This window comes from Chiloscyllium plagiosum, unplaced genomic scaffold (genome assembly GCF_037043375.1).
Source record: "Chiloscyllium plagiosum isolate Xiang-an unplaced genomic scaffold, Cpla_swu_hap1 HiC_scaffold_32, whole genome shotgun sequence".
Taxonomy (NCBI): Eukaryota; Metazoa; Chordata; class Chondrichthyes; order Orectolobiformes; family Hemiscylliidae; genus Chiloscyllium; species Chiloscyllium plagiosum.
Genome location: NW_028270170.1, coordinates 21,161,968 through 21,180,869, shown reverse-complemented (window position 1 = coordinate 21,180,869; position 18,902 = coordinate 21,161,968). Strand labels below are relative to the sequence as shown.

Below are 18,902 nucleotides of genomic sequence, written 5' to 3'. Positions count from 1 at the left end.
TCTTCTCATTAGGTTTCGATCTGCTTTTACTCTACCTCAATAAGTTACACAGACTCTACAAATCTGACCCTGGTGGTAGCAGATCCATCTCATGCTGAGCAATGGTTCAAACAGCTCAGAAAACACGATGATCAGCAGTATGGATCACTCATAGATGGTACAAAGTGGTCACCTCCCATAATGCTAGCATCACGGTCAAAGATATCTTCAGACCCAGCATTAAGAAAGCTGCTCATGCAGACACAGTCAGCAACTAGAAGAACTGACTAAAACACTACAGATGAGAAAGGTGTGGCACAGCCAAATGGTCAAGCTCTCCAAACCCAGCAACAACAGAGTGTTCGGAATTTCCCTGAGTTGGAGTATTAGTCAATCCAAAACAGTTACAGGTTGCATCCGGTGCTAATGATCTGTCGGAGTGATTCTAGATTCAGCCAGAGTGTAAACAGGTGTTGAAGACTCCATGAGTAGAACTGAAATCTCTGGGTAAGGAAACACTTTTAAAAGCGGTGTTGTTTTAAAAGCTTGCAAGGTGAAAGTAAATAGAGATAGTTCCAGCCCATATTGAATATCAACAGCATAGTGAACGGGACTTTTTAAAAAATTCACTCATGGGATGTGAGTGTCGCTGGCTGGCCTGCATTTATTGCCTGTCCCTAGTTGCCCTCGAGAAAGTGATGGTGGTGAACTGCACTACAGTCCGTGTTCAGCTACAGTAAGAGAAATCAGGAGCCATAGAAAAAAACATACGTTGCAAACTTGAGAACATCACAAAGTCAGAATTAAAGCTTAGGATGCTGCCTGAATTGCTGTGCTTTTCCAGCACCACTAATCCAGAATCTGGTTTTCAGCATCTGCAGTCATTGTTTTTGCCAACCAGAATTAAAGCAACAAAGGGCAAAGTCAGCAGTCTAGCAGAAGAGTAAAGTTAAGAGACTATTGAGGCTGTAGAAAAGGTGGGAGATCCACTATTTAAATCACTACAAATGTGCAGGTTAGGTGAATTGGCCACGCTAAATTGCCCGTAGTGTTAGGTGAAGGGATAAATGTAGGAGAATGGGTCTGGGTTGGTTACGCTTCGGCGGGTCGGTGTGGGCTTGTTGGGCCGAAGGGCCTGTTTCCATACTGTAAGTAATCTAATCTAATCTAAAGATAGGAAGCATTTACTAAAGACCATAAACAGCCGGATTCATCCAGGGAGAAAGCTATGAAAGCAACAGGAATTATTATATAGAGCTGCAGTCAAGCAGGAACCATCTCAACAACAAAAACCTGAAAAGAAACAGGATTCATCCTATAAATAGCAGGAGTCAGTTACTGAAACACGACTAGTATGGGAATTGTTCTTTTTAAAAACTTCTGGCAGCCAGATTCATTCAGTTTATTTGTTAGATTTATTTAAGCCATTAAGGAAATGGGAGTCATGTAATAAGGCTGTAATGAGCAGAAATCATCCAGAGAAACGCTGGAACCTTCCATTTTGACCACACAATGTGGAACAACAATGAAGTTTGAATTTGTGAAATCATAAATAATTATAAATACAGGTTTTAGAATCCCTACAGTGTGGTAGCAGGCCATTTGACCCATCGAGATCACAGTGACCCTCTGAAGAGCACCTCACCCACGTAATCCTCTACTTCCCATGGCTAATCCCCCCAGCCTGCACATCCTGGACTGTGGGAGGAAACCCACACAGACACGGGGAGAATGTGCAAACTCTACACAGACAGTTGTCTGAGAATGGAATTGAACCCAGGTCCCTGGTGCTGTGAGGCAGCAGTGTTAACCACTGAGTCACCATGTGTATAAGCATTCGTATTCAGAAGGAGACTGGGGTGGGCTAGATGTTGATCAAAGGTTTGAGGGTCTGAGGAGTACATTAAGTATCACCAATTATGATGATGGCAATAAAGCTTTGGGAGGAAATAGGTTAGGTTTTTGAAGGACTAAGGCCTACCACTTGTGTCTTCCTCATAGCTTTGGTGAAAATGTCTACTGTATGACTAAAACTTGTACCTGGTTGCTCTCATGCAATGAACCACATCTCAGTTAAGACAAAAGTACAGCATTGTCAGAGAACTAAATGGTTTTACACCATCGCATCAGACCAAATAGATGGTGGCAAAGTCTACGCTGCAGAGAGCAAAAGGACCGAGTTCATACCACTCACTGAGCAGCCGCATGGATCACTCATATAACACAGAGGGTGACTATCTGCCTTTAGGGCAGCTGAAAAGCTATTCAAACACTGGGCCAAGTAGAACTGATTTGGAGGGGGGGTGCAGGAGTTGCAGCAGAACATTTAATTCCCACAATCCCACCCTTGCCATCTCTTCCCTGCACAACCCTCTTCAAATCTGGAAATTCAACTGGAACAGAATGCCCCTTGTCCACACTGCTTCCATCACCAGCTGATGAAAATCCTAAAGGGTTGCAGAATGGCAGCTTCACCTGGAATGATTCTTTCCCTACCCCCACTGCATGGTCCTCTACTGGGGCAGGCAGTACACAGGAAGATCCAATTTGTGGAGGAAACTAGGATTTTCCTGTCTACCAAAGCTAGTTAAACTATAGCATGGGAGTTGGACGAGTTGGGCCGAAGGGTTTGTTTCCGTGCTGTACGTTTCTATGACTCTATGATTACGTAAAGGCATATGTGGAACAGCCAGAACTTCAGAAGAATGATTGACACATGAACTAGGGTCCTGCATATCTTGGGACATTCAATAAATAGCAGGATGCCACGACAGAAGTGAAAATTGAATGCAAACTTCTTTGTGATAGAGACGTTAACAGAAGCTTTCTCATCCCTATCTATATCTGATTGTCAAATTGCCCGTTTCTGCATCTTATACCCGCTGTGAAGTTTGCAATGATGTCCTCATTACGAAACAATATGCAAGTGCAAGATGTAACACAAATGATGAATTTTAGCCACGCCAAAGAATGGCCATGAAGAACGTCATATCTCCACCTCGTTTTGCAAAGATGTAGTTTAATTCCTAAAATGTTGCAATTTTTATTTTTGCAAAAGTAAATGTGCATGTAGAGATGCGCTGTGTGTTCCCTTTACTGAAGAAAATGTTTCAACTGCAGGATGATTTGAGATACAGATTTCTCTTTTAATGCATGATATTGAATTTTCAAAATATAAATAAGGAGCGGGACGTCACTTCTTCAAAATCAGAGTGCAAATCCCCTAACCCCAGGACCACCCCCATTTGGAAAGGCTTTGTTAACAAATCTCCCAGCTCCATCTTTGTTGCTAAATTTGCAACTGTTAATGCCCACAAAATTATCGTTTCCATCCGACCTCTACAAACATTTCCAAATCATCACTCATTGTTGCATTATGCCATGATTTCAAGGCGAGTTAAAAGTAAACATCAGCATTTTTAATCCTAAAAATGTTTGCCCCAATTCATTGCAAAATGTTCATTCCAGTGCTAGAGGATTGCACTCCCATCGTTTTGCATAATATTTACTATTGAAAGTCATTCATCATAAACATTGTTAAAAATAAATGTAGCATGAAAGAAAAACATTAACCAAAGCCAAAACCTTTCAGCAATGTAAGGGTTATGGAACTGAAAGGTGATTGTAATGCAGCATTTCGAATTTGCTAAATATAACTATTAAGAAAATGAAACCTGTCTTCAAGAACAAAGTTCAATCAACAGCGAAGTCTCAAGTAAGACATTATAGACTACAACCAACCCCTGTTGATGTCCTTGAGAATCACCAAACCTTCAAAACTGCACCAGCGATGCAAGCTGTCTGTACACAAAGCCCAGTACCGGCCTTTAACAGGACAAACTCAGCTCCTCACCGACCCCTCCCTCCCACTGCACGTGTCTAACATGTCTCAGTCCTGAAATGGTTCAAATAGCTGTTTTTGTGCATGCAACGGTCACTGCGAAGAACCTGGCTCAGCTTTAGTGCAAGACATTTCATGCAACAACTGAAAATTTAAACCACCAAAGTAAAGGTGTGATACTGTGAATGTAGTGTAAAATGTTCATTATGCACGCTGCCCATAGGAATTAAAACTCCTTCTCTCTGGAGGGGAGGGAATTCACAATTGTGAAAGTGGGGAAGAATCCAGTTCTAGTAATGGAGCGCCAATCTCTGACTTTTCCTTAATTCCTTCCAAACAATTTCAATCCAAAAAACCATCTAGTGCCATCTTGAGTGCCTCTATTGAACATGCCTCCGCCACACTTCCAGGTATAGATTCCATATCCTAAAAGTTTAACTCACTGCATGAAAAGCCTTTTTCTGCATCACCCTTGCTTCATTTATGCATCACTTTAAATCTTATTGTTTGTTTCACAAGCAAAAATAGCTTCACTCTATCTACTCTGTCCAACTCATTTATGCTTTGTAAAATCTCAAAGATCACCTTTCAACCTTCTCTCCATGGAGAACAGTCCCAAATTCTCCCAAATCTATCCTCGTAGCTGAAGCTTCTCATCTCTGGAACCATTCCAGTAAATCATTTCTGCACCTCTCTCTGATGTGTTCAATTTTTTCCAATATTATGGCACTCCCAACTGTACATAATACTCCAGCTGGGGTCTAACAAATGCCATATACAAGTTCAACATCACCTCCTTGCTTTTGTATTCCTACTTTTAGATTAGATTAGATATGATTACTTTCAGTGTGGAAACAGGCCCTTCAGCCCAACAAGTCCACACCGACCCACTGAAGCGCAACCCACCTAGACCCATTCCCCTACATTTACCCCTTCGCCTAACAGTATGGGCAATTTAGCATGGCCAATTCGTCTAACCTGCACATTGTTTTGGATTGTGGGAAGAAACCCATGCAGACACGGGGAGAATGTGCAAACTCCACTCAGAGAGTCACCTGAGACGGGAATTGAACCCGGGTCTCTGGTGCTGAGGCAGCAGTGCTAACCACTGTGCCACTGTGCCACCATGCCACCCATAATAAAACTGAAACACTGTGTGCTTTATTTACTGCTCTCGCCACCTGTTTTGCCACCCTCTGTGCCCATATGTAATCAGGTCCATCTACTCCTGCACCCCTTTTAGAATTACACCCTGTTTACGTTGTCTTTCAGTGTTCTTCCAACCAAAGTGTATCATATCACACTTCTCTGCATTGATCCTCATCTGGCACCTATCTGTCCACTCCACCAACTTCTGGAGTTCCGCACTATCCTCATCACAGTTTACAATTCTTCCAAATTTAGTGTCACCAGCACAATTTAAAACTAGCCCTTGTACGCCAGGTTCCAGAGTAGAATCATAGAGTCCCTACAGTGTGGAAACAAACCATTGTTAGTTTATATAAGAAAAACAAGGGTCTGAATACCAACCCCTGAGGAACTTCACTGCAAATCTTCCTCCAGCCACAAAAAATATCATTGCCCATTTCTCTCTGTTTTCTACCACTCAACCAATTTAGTATCCATGTTGCTGCTGTCCCTTTTACACCATGACTTACAAATATTTTCAAAGGTGTATTGAGGGGCAAAATACCTAATATCTTTTGGATACTGTGTACACCACTTCACAAGCATTACTCACACTAACCCTTTCCATTACATAAAACTCTAACAATTTAGTTAAACATGATTTCCCCTTTAGAAATCCATGCTTTTCCTGATCAACCTCTTTTTCCATGTGACTACTGATTGTACCCTGTATAATTGTTTCCAAAGATTTCCACATTACCGAAGTTAAACTAACTGGTCTGTAATTGCTGAGATTAGCCATAAGACTTTAAGAGATAGTCGCAGAATTCGACCATTTGGCCCATCAAGCTTTCCACACTCCATGCATTTACGTATGTGCACGTTAATACTGTTTTGATCGGTTGATTGGTTAAGTGAAATTGAGTTGACTGTTTGAGTTTAATTACTCTTAAGTAAAAAGAATTTCAAGCAGAAGATAGCCAGATTTTTGCCCCTCAGTGGTTGTAGTAAGCGGTATCTCTTAATCAGTAAGGCAGACACATTGTGAACCAGCCTCCCTATATCTTCTAGGAGAAAGGGAGGACTGCAGATGCTGGAGATCAGAGCTGAAAAATGTGTTGCTGGAAAAGCGCAGTAGGTCAGGCAGCATCCAAGGAGCAGGAGAATCGATGTTTCGGGCATAAGGGCTTATGCCCGAAACGTCGATTCTCCTGCTACTTGGATGCTGTCTGACCTGCTGCGTTTTTTCAGCAACACATTTTTCAGCCCCCTGTATCTTCAACAAGCAAATGAAAAGTACCTGGAGAAGGAGAATCAAGGCACAGCATGTCCTGGCAAGTTAAAAGGGCCATCTCAGCAGACCATGTGAACAAGGTCAACTGAACTGCCTAGTTTGGGGAGTGTGGAGGCCATGTAAGAATTCGTGCAGAGGGGAAAAGATTATTTTTGTTTGCTTTTTCGGCTCACAGTTTGTAAAGTTTTTTTTAAAACAGGATAAATTGAAGCCCAGAATCGGGGGCAAAGAACTTGCAAACAGAATTCAATCCAGACAAATACGAGCTGATGCATTTTGGAAGATGTAATGAGGGAGGGAAGTATATAGTAAATGGCAGAACCCTTCAAAGAATAAACATACAGAAGGATCTAAGCATTCAGGTCCACAGTTCCTCAAAATGGGAATACAAGTGGATAAGGTGGTCAAGAAGGCACATGGCATGCTTGTCTTTGTCGTTCAGGGTATAGAGAATAAAAATTGGCAAGTCATGTTGCAACTGTATAGAACTTTAGTTAGACACATATGTAATATTGTGTACAGTTCTGGTCACCACACTACCAGAAGGATGTGGAGGCTTTGGAAAACGTACAGACAAGGTTTACCAGGACATTGCCCGGTTTGGATGGTATTAGCTATGAGAAGAGATTGGACAAACTTATTTTCTTTATCTTGAACATTGGAGGCTGAGGGGGCGACCTGAATAAGATTTACAAAATTATGAAAGGCATGAATAGAATGGATAGACTGAGTCTTTTTCACAGGGTAAAAATGTTAATTACTAGGGGGTCATAGGTTTAATGTAAAAGGGGGAGCAGTTTAAATGAGATGGGAGAGTCTTTTTTTTATCACCCCATACAGGATGGTAAGTGCCTGGAATGTTGTGCCAGAAGAGATGGTAGAAGCGGATACAATGGCAGCATTATCTTGACAAGTCAATGAGCAGGCAGGGAATAGAGGGACATGGACTCTTTGGAGGCAAAAGGTTTTTAGTTTAAAAAAAGCGTCATGTGTTGGTGCAGTCTTCATGGGCTGAAGGGCCTGTTCCTGTGATTAGATTAGATTCCCTACAGTGTGGAAACAGGCCCTAAGGCCCAACAAGTCCACACCGACCCTTCGAAGAGTAACCCACCCAGACCCATTTTCCTCTGACTAATGCACCTAACACTATGGGCAATTTAGAATGGCCAATTCACCTAACCTGCATATCTTTGGACTTTGGGAGGAAACCGGAACACCCGGGAGGAAACCCATGCAGACACGGGGAGAATGTGCAAACTCCACACAGACAGTCACCCAAGGCTGGAATCGAAGCTGGGTCCCTGGCGCTGTGAGGCAGCAGTACTAACCACTGAGCCACCATGTGTTGTACTATTCTTTGTTCTTTGATACTACAAGTAGCAGATGAAATTTCTATGGCAAGTCATGTAGAAATATGGAAAATATAAGCATTAATTAACAGGTATTTTATATGGTCAAGACTTCATAAAGACATAATGAAGTTCTGTATAACCTATCAGACTTGTCAGGTGGTAGAAGACCTCAGCTTGTAATCAAACTAGGGGTTGGATTCTCACACTAATTTTGAAGATCATTCAGTAGTGTTAGCAGACCATTAATGAAAGCAAAAGCCTTGTATTAGTATTTCCATACAATTTCGGATAACATAAAGCCCTCCTTATCAACCTCTTCCCTTAACTAATGTATAACAATCCTCAGGTTAAACCATCAGCAGTGTTGTTCTCTACTGACAGAGCAGTTGTATGTGTTGAAGATACATTTGAAGATGTGAGTGTACTGTGCCTTCAAGAGAGTTAAAGGCTAGCGAACTACCTGACAGCACCAAGTGTTCTGAATAAGGTAACAATGTAACTCTGGGTTGAAAGCTAGGGTAGCTGGTTGCCTGGAGACAAAAATAGATTCAAATTAGGCCAATCAGTTTAAATTATAACCCTAAAAAAATAACAAATTCCAATCAAGTTTGAATTTTGTATATTGACAATCTTAAAAGCCAATGACAATCTGATGCTTTGGAGATATAAGACAGGGGAATATTGAACAGTTGTGAGGAGAACTGCCACACCACCAGCACATAGAGACTGCCCAGAGAATAGCTCTCTTAAAGGTACCTTAATCGATCAGTAACACATGAAGCAGAAATCCCTAAGAAGAAAAAAGAAGATTCGAAATCTGACTGATTTTGAAATTTGAGTATTTTTCACAATCTTAATCAGGGTTTTTTTTTTAAATCGGACTAGTATTATAGAAGAGAAAGTGAAAGATAGGTTCGAGGAAGGAATTGTAGGTAGTTGTTAGTTAATTATTCTCTGTTATACTTTAAGAAATAAAGTTGTTACTTTAACTAGTTTGTGACCTCTCAAATTTTCACAGATTACTGCACGGGATAAATCTTTTCTGTGTTGCTGGTTTAAATTAAGCAGGAGGGTTTACCCCGTGTCGTAACACATGACTCTGTGGGACTATAGCAACTTTACCATACTTCGGATTCGACAACCTGATTCCCAGAATCTATTCCTTTAAGGGCAATTACAACTAGGAAGGTAGTAGAAAGGTTGACTCAATTTTTTTAATTCAATATGGACTATGAATTGAGATACAATTTGATCATGGTTCTACCTTTATATCTGAAGTTTTCTAGGAGGTTACTAATAAATTGGGTTTAAACCAATTGAAGTCAAATGTGTATTAACCACAAAAAAAAGAGCTTTGGAGAGGTACCATAGACACTCATAACCACGATTAAGGCATACTGTCATGAATACCCATAGAATTGTGATAAAAGAATTAAATTCCTCACCACTTGATTCATTTGTTGAATTTCTGATAGCAACTGGATTTAGTCCATTCAAACTGATCTCTGATCATAAGATTTGAGGTCCATTATAACTGATTATGGAGACGTTCCTAAACTAAAACGTACGAATCTTAGATGCTAAGTCACATTCATATTATGAGAAAGGCTCACAGAGTCACATCAAGTAGCTATAAAAACGTTTGACAGTTTTACAAGCAAAAAGAAAGAATGGGCACATAAACATTCAGCAAAGTATTAATATTGTGGCCTTTGCAAGGTTAACCCGAAAGCAAAATTGACTTGTGCACAGAGTGGCTAAGAGGGTTTGTAATGTGACTTATCTGATAAATACTCCTGTTCGTAGCAAGAAGAGTCACACTTGTCACATAAACGTGCTGAATAAGCATCAGCGTAGGGAAGTGATCTCTTATTGCTTTAGATAGTGAGCTGGAAGTCAAATTCCATTATTCTTAGCATCTCTGTGAGAGCTCAGCTGGAGGCTCTAAGGGATCTAGAAATTCAACTAGTCAAGTTACATGTAGATGGTTCAAAATTGTTTATCCTTCATATGAATCTAGGTTTTTGTAATAAATGCTTATTCATTTTAAGTACAGAAACCTGGCTCATGCTTTGGGTTCTAAAAGGAAGGTAATTTGGGGGGACTTTGCATATTTCTCTAAAATGTACAACTTCTGTGATGTCTCAAGAACAGCTGGGTCTGTACACTTGTAGGGTAATCAGACACTTGAAGACAGCAAAAAGGTGCCTGCTTCTTTTGAAAAATAACTGGGCTCGTGCTCTTTTCCAGTTAAATCACTAGATCTTTCACTTGGCTTCAGGTTTATTGCTTACAAGTTAATTCTTAAAGCAAGCTCAAATAACATCACAACAATTAGTATTTCACCAGAGGGAACAATGACTTTTAGATAATTTACAATTAAATCCTTATGAATTCTCTCTCCCTAGTAACATTGCAAAAAGATTGCATTTGAATTTCCTGGTCAATTCAAGGTAGTGTGGTGTGTTTTCAGTATTTTCTATATTTGTTTCAGTTTTCAGTTTGTGTGATGTACTCAGCACAAGAAGTGCTAGGAGATGTGCTAGGCCCAACTGTATCTATGTTAAACGGTCTCCAGAACAAACCCGCTGACCCGCTGTACATACCATCACAATTATTCCTCATTCCCCAAGATTAATTTTTGATCCCCTCAGTTTTTTCTAAAAATCGTTGCAATTCATTTCACATTATTAACAAACTAGACAGCAAATTTGATTCTGAAGCTGACAGCATAATGATGCCCAAATGTTGGATATTCTGAATGAAAAGGTCAATTGTGTACACATTGCTAACAAAACCAGATTTGTGATGTACGTGATTAAGTTCTAGTAGCATTCTATTGGAGTCCTAAGAAAACATATTTGCACCAGCTCTCATCTAACATAGTGAAATAGTTGGCCGACTATCAAATGTTTTAATGCCTCTGTCTAAATAGAAACTGGAACTCAATGTAAAAGAAAAATCACAAAACCAATAAGATAGAATTTCAACATCTTTGTTATGATTCCTTCTTTTCATTTGCTTTTTTCATTTTCTTCTTAAGGTTCTTGATATCATTGTACAAATTGCGATGAAGAACTCTTGATGCACAAATGACGCCTCCGTGGATGGCTCCTGTAAAACCACAGGAAAATATATCCTGACCTGGAATGATAGAAGCAAGAAACAGAGGAGTGGATTACACAACAACATCGACAAGAATAACCATTTCTGATTTTGATATTTACGCTCTCTTTCACTTGTCTCAACACAATGTGTAAATACAACAGTAAAAAGACCATAAAATGTAGCAGCAGAATTCAGTAATTTGGCCCATCAAGTCTATTCCACATTTAATTATGCCTGATATGTTTCTCAACTCCTCGTTCCTTCTCCTCGAAGCCCTTGATCTCCTTACCAATCAAGAACATACCTATCTCGGTCTTAAATATACTCAATGAATTGACCTCCCAGCCTTCTGTAGCAATGAGTTCCACAGATTCACCACCCTCTAGCTGAAGAAATTCCTCATTATCTCAGTTCAAAAGGGTCATCTCTTCTCTCTGATGACATGCCCTCACTTACTAGTGGAAACATCTTCTCCACGTCTGTATTTTCTTTGTTGGGACTATAAACCAAAATGGAATTTGGACTGTAATAACTGAAATACCAGGAATATTTTGCAACTTGAACATCAAAAGCTGCTTTTTATTTTGAACTATGCGACGCAATGTTGCTGCTTGAATCAGTGACAGGAAGAATTTAAGATTGAATGGCACCAAGAATCTTTTGAGTCAAGGGAACGCAATCTGATAACAGCCCTCAGATTGGTTGAGCTTCAGGGTGTTAAAAACGTTGCAATCGGCAAGGCAGAAGAGAAAATAAAATGGTCAGAGCCTTCTAACAGAAAGAATCCATCTCTCTATGCCTCTCTCAGTGGAAAAAATGACCGAAAAAAACAAAAGCTTAAAAATAAATCTAAAGCAATAAATGATCCAGGTCCACCTGATCAACCACCAATTCAACACAATGCCATCATTGCTAAAACCAAAAGGAATGTGAGAAAACAGTTTTCCACCATTCGGATTTCTGATCTCAGGAATTTTGTTTACCCTCCTGTATTCTTCATTCTATACCCATTATAGGTCCATTAAACTTCCTTTTATCTGGCTTAATCATGATGGATTGTGTTTGTATTGGGGGTTTGAAGGGATGTAGTTCATGTCACATACTCAGAAATTAAAAATCCCATGTTTTCAGTTTTTTGTTAAGGTTATAGCTGTTACTGTAGAGTTATTTACTGCTAATGACAAAACCTAGTGTGAAATCCTTTTATTCTGAGTAGCAGTCAGCCAGCTAAATTGTTCAATTTGGTGAACCCATTGGAATTTTACCCATATATACATTTTATGACAGCTTGTGAAACAATGGAGCATGATTACTGGTGCAATTTTTCCATTTGCATTATGAGAAATACAAACTTCAGCGTTTGACATACTCTTTGAATTAACGGTTTTGTGATGGGTTAATTTGATAGCGTAACAACTCAAATTTTACTTTGAGTAACAATACTTGTAAAATGTGTATTAGCTCAGATGCTGAAACATTTTTCCCTTGGGTTAATTAGCAAGTTTGGAGAAGATTTGTAGCTTAGGTTGAGGTTCTGGATGTAAAGTTTGCTCGCTGAGCTGGAAGGTTCATTTTCAGACGCTTCCTCACTAGGTAACGTCATCAGTGAGCCTTCAGTGAAGCAATGATGTTATGGCCCGCTTTCTATTTATGTCCTTAGGTTTCCTTGAGTTGGTGATGTCATTTCCTGTTCTTTTCCTCAGAGAGTGAGAGATGGAATCCAAGTTGATGTGTTTGTTGGTAGAGTTCCAGTTGGAATACCATGCTTCTAGGAATTCTCGTACATGCCTCTGTTTGGCTTGTCCTTGGATGGATGTGTTGTCCCAGTTGAAGTGGTGTCCTTCCTCATCAGTATGTAAGGACACTAGTGATAATGGGTCATGTCTTTTTGTGGCTAGTTGATGTTCATGTATCCTGGTGGCTAATTTTCTGCCTGTTTGTCCAATGTAGTGTCTATTACAGTTCTTGCAAGGTATTTTGTAAATGACGTTGGTTTTGCTGTATAGGGTCTTTCAAGTTCATTAACTGCTGTTTCAGTGTGTTGGTGGGTTTGTGAGTTACCACGGTGCCAAGAGGTCTGAGTAGTCTGGCAGTCATTTCCGAGATGCCTTTGATGTAGGGCAGAGTGGCTAGGGTTTCTGGGCGCATTTTGTCTGCTCATTTGGATTTGGTGCTGAGAAATCGATGGACTATGTTCATTGTTTACCCGTTCTTTTTGGGTTTGGGCTTTCTTATTTTAAAAATCTGCAAACCATGATCTTCATTAGTATTTATTGCGAATTCCTATTTGCCTGAAACCAAGTGGTTTGCTTGGCCATTACAGGGGGGAGTTAAGTGTCAACCATATTGCTGTGAACCTGAAGGCAGATCAGGTAAGGATGGCAGAGTTAAAGAGTACAAGTGAACCAGATTGTGACTTTAAAAAAAAAACACAACAATCCAACAATTACAAGGTCACCATTACTGCTAAATACGAATGAGCATGTATTAACTGAATCTAAATTCTTCAGTTTTGCGATGGGAGTTTAATTCATGATCCAGATCATTAGGATAATAAAAAGGTAAAGGTGAAGTCATCATTGTCTTACCAGACCATAGTGCTGCTCTTCCATCAGAGAGCAACTGGTGGTGATTTAACCTCAGGATCACTAGGCCTCAGATGAGGCAAGAGGTTGAGGAAAGTCCTTCATGGTAACCTCAGCCAGTGTGGGAATTGAACCCAATTGAACTCACTCTGTATCACAAGACACCATCTGAACTAACCAACCCAACATGTTGCTGTTTCCAATAAATGAATACAAGAGAAGCATGGACGGGTTGGACCGAAGGGTCTGTTTCCATTCTGTACATCTCTATGACTCTTTGATTCTATGACATTGGAGCATATTTTACACATCTTAAGTGTAACTGATTTGTATTTTAAAATTCAACTGTCTTTTTTTGGTGGATAAGGATTTCCAATAGAATAAGAACATGAAAGTTCAAACACTTTATGTTAACATGATTTCATCTGTTACAGATGAAAGGGGGCTTTACAATCTAAAAATGACACCACTGATCTCAACATTTTTGAATGTACTGTAAATCTACAGATCTTGAAAGTATATTTTGAGATAAATGAGTAATCTGTAGTTGAAATTAGCAGGATGGATGGGAATTTTGGGTGAATTTGTACGTAATTTATTCCACAATATAATTTTAAGGGCATTGTGATCCTTCTAACATATACAACTTAATAAAATTTACTATTTTTGATTTTGTAATAGGTTGGGCTTAATCCAAATCCTGCTTAAAATTACATTAAACTGTTTACTGGTTTGACCAATTTCTTTAGCATTTTAATTAAATTATAATTCTTTAGCTTGTCACCTTCCTATTGGTTGTAACTAACTGCTTGAAACTACCACCTTTAATGACCAAAGTTTCTAAATATTGTTAGAAAGGATGTATTTTAGGTAAATTTATGCCTTTATGATTGTGCTTATACTTTTTTTTCTAAGACCATATTTTGCAGTAAAAGTGCCCACTCCATTAGTCCTATCAGAAGTCCACACTTTCCAACTTAGACCAACCACTGGCCTTTTCAACAGCTGCATGTTTCAGGAAATTGTCCTATTGCTGACAATTTGATGCCACACCTTGGGGTAAGCGATACATTCAACTAAACAAGAAATTTCCAGTTTCTGTTGTGGATTCCACATCCCTGTTATCGCTTCATTTAAGGTGGCATACCTGTCAGGTAAAGGCTCTTGACTGGCGTTTTTGCTCTTAAGGAGGCAATAGCTTCTGGTGCAAAACGCGATACATCATGATTGGCACCGTAAATTTCTCCACGAGAAGAAGCTATGTAGAACTCATGTGAAAGTGGAGACCCAACCCTAATATACTCGATCTGTGGAGGATTCAGACACAAACAAGTTAGCCAAAGGAAACTGAAAGCAGAAATTAGTTTTTCCACTAGTTATAAGGAATTATGAGCTTACAAGTGCAAAGGAAGGAGCAGCAAAGATATTAGGTTCAAAAGTTACTTTCCAGCCAAACACAACGAGAAACATACTTTTGAACAGCATTCAGAGTGAGCATGCAAAATGCGATATGGTTGTCATCTTTCGCAACAATGTAAAAATGACTGGCTGATAAGAAAAGATGGAGAAAGTGAGGACTGCAGATGCTGGAGATCCGAGTCGAGAGTGTGGTGCTGGAAAAGCACGGCAGGTCAGGCAGCCTCTGAGGAGCAGGAGAATCGACGTTTCAGGCAAGAATCCTTCATCAGGAAACATGCAAACATCAAAGAGAGTAATTTTGCCTTTTCATATATACACCAAATTGCATGCATTTTACGTAAACTTTACTATTTTTTAAAAGTTAACTTGTTTCACTTCATTTTTTGTGACAATGGGTTCAAAACCCTCTCCTCATTCTCTTTGTGTGGGGAAATAACTAACTGATCAATTTGACCAGACCCTGAGAAAATGACAATCTGGTTATTATCAACTTAAAAATAAAGGTTATCAGGTGGAAGGTAATCACATTGACTGGCTTTTTTACCCTTCAGGAGACATTAATGAGATTCTGCAGACCCAATTAAGTGTCCTTAGGTTCTGACTCTATCAGGTGGTGAGAGCGCTAATCAGGAAGGTGACTTGATCCAGAATAGCCCTGAAAAGAAGCTTAGGATTTTAGTAGACGACACAAGCAGTGCTAAAGCCATGTCAATCTCCGACTGCAATACAGACTCTTCTATAATGTAAATTCTAACTCTCACAAGATAATAACAAACAAGACTTTTATTTATGTTTTTTATATTTGTTCATTGATGGAATATAGACTTGCTGGTGACAGCAGCATTTATTGCCCATCCCCAGTTGCCCTTCTGAAGATAGTGTTGAGCTCTCATCTTGGTTTGTAGCAATCCATGTGGTGTAGATGTATCATGTGGTGTTAGGGAGGGAATTCCAGGATTTTGACCCAGTGACAAAGAAAGAAAAGGTGTATAGTTCCAAAGCAGGATGGTGTGTGGCTTGGAACTTGTAGGTAGTGGAGTTTGCAACGTCTTTGTCCCTCCAAGTGAGAGTGGTCGCAGAGTTGAAAAGTGTTATCAGAGGAACATTTTTGATTTGCTTCAGTGCATTTTGTAGTTGTTAAATACTGCCACTACAGTATGTTGTTGTGGAGGTCAAGAATATTTAAGGTCATGGATGGAGTACCAAATAGGTGGACTCCTTTGACATGGAATATGTCATTAGTAGAAAGCTATTTGATTACATTTGCTGATAAACATACCCTGTCTTTAAGTTGTGGGAAATACTCGGTAACTCGGTCCAATAATCTTCTGGCAATATCCATTTTAAAATTTTCATATTCTTCTCCTCTCTTTTTCACACGTTCATCCTTCCATTCTTCAAACCACTCATATTGTGCCAACGTCACAATTACCATATTAGACTTCCCTAAAGAATATAAATTTAAATTATTCCACTTTCCAATACAAATTTCACAATAATAAAACAAAATCGTTCTTTTAAACGATTTTTAAAAATTAGAAAATCAAGTTTTGTGTGCAATGGTCTTGTTTATGCTAAAAGTCTAAGACATTTTGATCTTTTTAGGAAGGACTCCAAGCAGGAAGTGGAGGAGATGCGCTGGAGTGCAATGTTGACCATGTGGGAGAGGAAATTGTAGTCATAGAGATGTACAGCACGGAAACAGACCCTTCGGTCCAACCCATTCCTGCCGACCAGATATCCCAACTCAATCTAGTCCCACCTGCCAGCACCCAGCCCATATCCCTCCAAACCCTTCCTATTCATATACCCATCCAAATGCCTCTTAAATGTTGCAGTTGTACCAGCCTCCACCACATCCTGTGGCAGCTCATTCCAGACACATACCACCCTCTGTGTGAAAACGTTACCCCTTAGGTCTCTTTTATATCTTTCCCCTCTCACCCTAAACCTATGCCCTCCAGTTCTGGACTCCCCGACCCCAGGGAAAGACTTTACCTATTTATCCTATCCATGTCCCTCATAATTTTGTAAACCTCTATAAGGTCACCCCTCAGCCTCCGACGCTCCAGGGAAAGCAGCCCCAGCCTATTCTGCCTCTCCCTGTAGCTCAGATCCTCCAACCCTGGCAACACACTTGTAAATCTTTTCTGAACCCTTTCAAAAAGTTTCACAACATCTTTCCGATGGAAGGAGACCAGATTTGCACGCAATATTCCAACAGTGGCCTAACCAATGTCCTGTACAGCTGCAACATGACCTCCCAACTCCTGTACTCAATACTCTGACCAATAAAGGAAAGCATACCAAACACCTTCTTCACTGTCCTATCTACCTGCGACTCCACTTTCAAAGAGCTATGAACCTGCACTCCAAGGTCTCTTTGTTCAGCAACACTCCCTAGGACCTTACCATTAAGTGTATAAGTCCTGCTAAGATTTGCTTTCCCAAAATGCAGCACCTCGCATTTATCTGAATTAAACTCCATCTGCCACTTCTCGGCCCATTGGCCCATCTGGTCCAGATCCTGTTGTAATCTGAGGTAACCCTCTTCGCTGTCCACTACACCTCCAATTTTGGTGTCATCTGCAAACTTACTAACTGTACCTCTTATGCTTGCATCCAAATCATATATGTACATGATAAAAAGTAGAGGGCCCAGCACCGATCCTTGTAGCACTTCACTAGTCAAAGGTCTCCAGTCTGAAAAACAACCCTCCACCACCACCCACTGTCTTCTACCTTTGAGCCAGTTCTGTATCCAAATGGCTAGTTCTCCCTGTATTCCATGAGATCTAACCTGCTAATCAGTCTCCCATGGGGAACCTTGTCGAACGTCTTACTGAAGTCCATATAGTTCACATCTACTGCTCTGCCCTCATCAATCCTCTTTATTACTTCATCAAAAAACTCAATCAAGTTTGTGAGACATGATTTCCCAAGCACAAAGCCATGTTGACTATCCCGAATCAGTCCTTGCCTTTCCAAATACATGTACATGCTGTCCCTCAGGATTCCCTCCAACAACTTGCCCACCACCGAGATCAGGCTCACTGGTGTATAGTTCCCTGGCTTGTCCTTACCATAAACAGTGGCACCACGTTTGCTAACCTCCAGTCTTCTGGCACCTCACCTGTGATTATCAATGATACAAATATCTCAGCAAGAGGCCCAGCAATCACTTCTCTAGCTTCCCACAGAGCTCTCGGGTACACCTGATCAGGTCCTGGGGATTTATCCACCTTTCACCGTTTCAAGACATCCAGCACTTCCTCCGCTGTAATCTGGACATTTTGCAAGATGTCACCATCTATTTCCCTACAGTCTATATCTTCCATATCCTTTTCCACAGTAAATACTGATGCAAAATATTCATTTAGTATCTCCCCCATTTTCTGTGGCTCCACACAAAGGCCGCCTTGCTGATCTTTGAGGAGCCCTATTCTCTCCCTAGTTACCCTTTTGTCCTTAATATATTTGTAAAACCCCTTTGGATTCTCCTTAATTCTATTTGCCAAAGCCATCTCATGTCCCCGTTTTGCCCTCCTGATTTCCCTCTTCAGTATACTCCTACTTTCTTTATACTCTTCTAAGGATTCACTTGATCTATCCTCTGTACCTGACATATGCTTCCTTCTTTTTCTTAACCAAACCCTCAATTTCTTTAGTCATCCAGCATTCCCTATACTGACCAGCCTTCCCTTTCACCCTGACAGGAATATACTTTCTCTGGATTCTTGTTATCTCATTTCTGAAGGCTTCCCATTTTCCAGCCGTCCCTTTAACTGCGAACATCTGCCTCCAATCATCTTTTGAAAGTTCTTGCCTAATACCGTCAAAATTGGCCTTTCTCCAATTTAGAACTTCAACTTTTAGATCTGGTCTATCCTTTTCCATCACTATTTTAAAACAAATAGAATTATGGTCGCTGGCCCCAAAGTGCTCCCCCACTGACACCTCAGTCACCTGCCCTGCCTTATTTCCGAAGAGTAGGTCAAGTTTTGCATCTTTTCTCGTAGGTACATCCACATACTGAATCAGAAAATTGTCTTGAACACACTTAAGAAATTCCTCTCCATCTAAACCTTGAACACTATGGCAGTCCCAGTCGATGTTTAGAAAGTTAAAATCCCGTACCATAACTACCATATTATTCTTACAGATAGCTGAGATCTCCTTAGAAGCTTGTTTCTCAA

At 40.2% G+C, this 18,902-nt stretch overlaps 1 protein-coding gene across 2 annotated transcripts in view; it reads right to left on the bottom strand.

The window, feature by feature from the left end:
• Nucleotides 1–9,579: 9,579 nt before the first annotated feature.
• LOC122539900 (all-trans-retinol 13,14-reductase-like) overlaps nucleotides 9,580–18,902 on the bottom strand; it is a 34,323-nt gene continuing 25,000 nt past the window's right edge. For both annotated transcript variants that reach the window (XM_043675057.2, XM_087977851.1), the window contains exons 9-11: nucleotides 15,986–16,152; nucleotides 14,435–14,594; nucleotides 9,580–10,738 (exon numbers count right to left, since the gene is read on the bottom strand). In XM_043675057.2, the coding sequence (XP_043530992.2) occupies nucleotides 10,593–10,738; nucleotides 14,435–14,594; nucleotides 15,986–16,152 (473 nt within the window). In that variant the 3' untranslated portion in view covers nucleotides 9,580–10,592. The remainder of the gene's footprint in view (nucleotides 10,739–14,434; nucleotides 14,595–15,985; nucleotides 16,153–18,902) is intronic.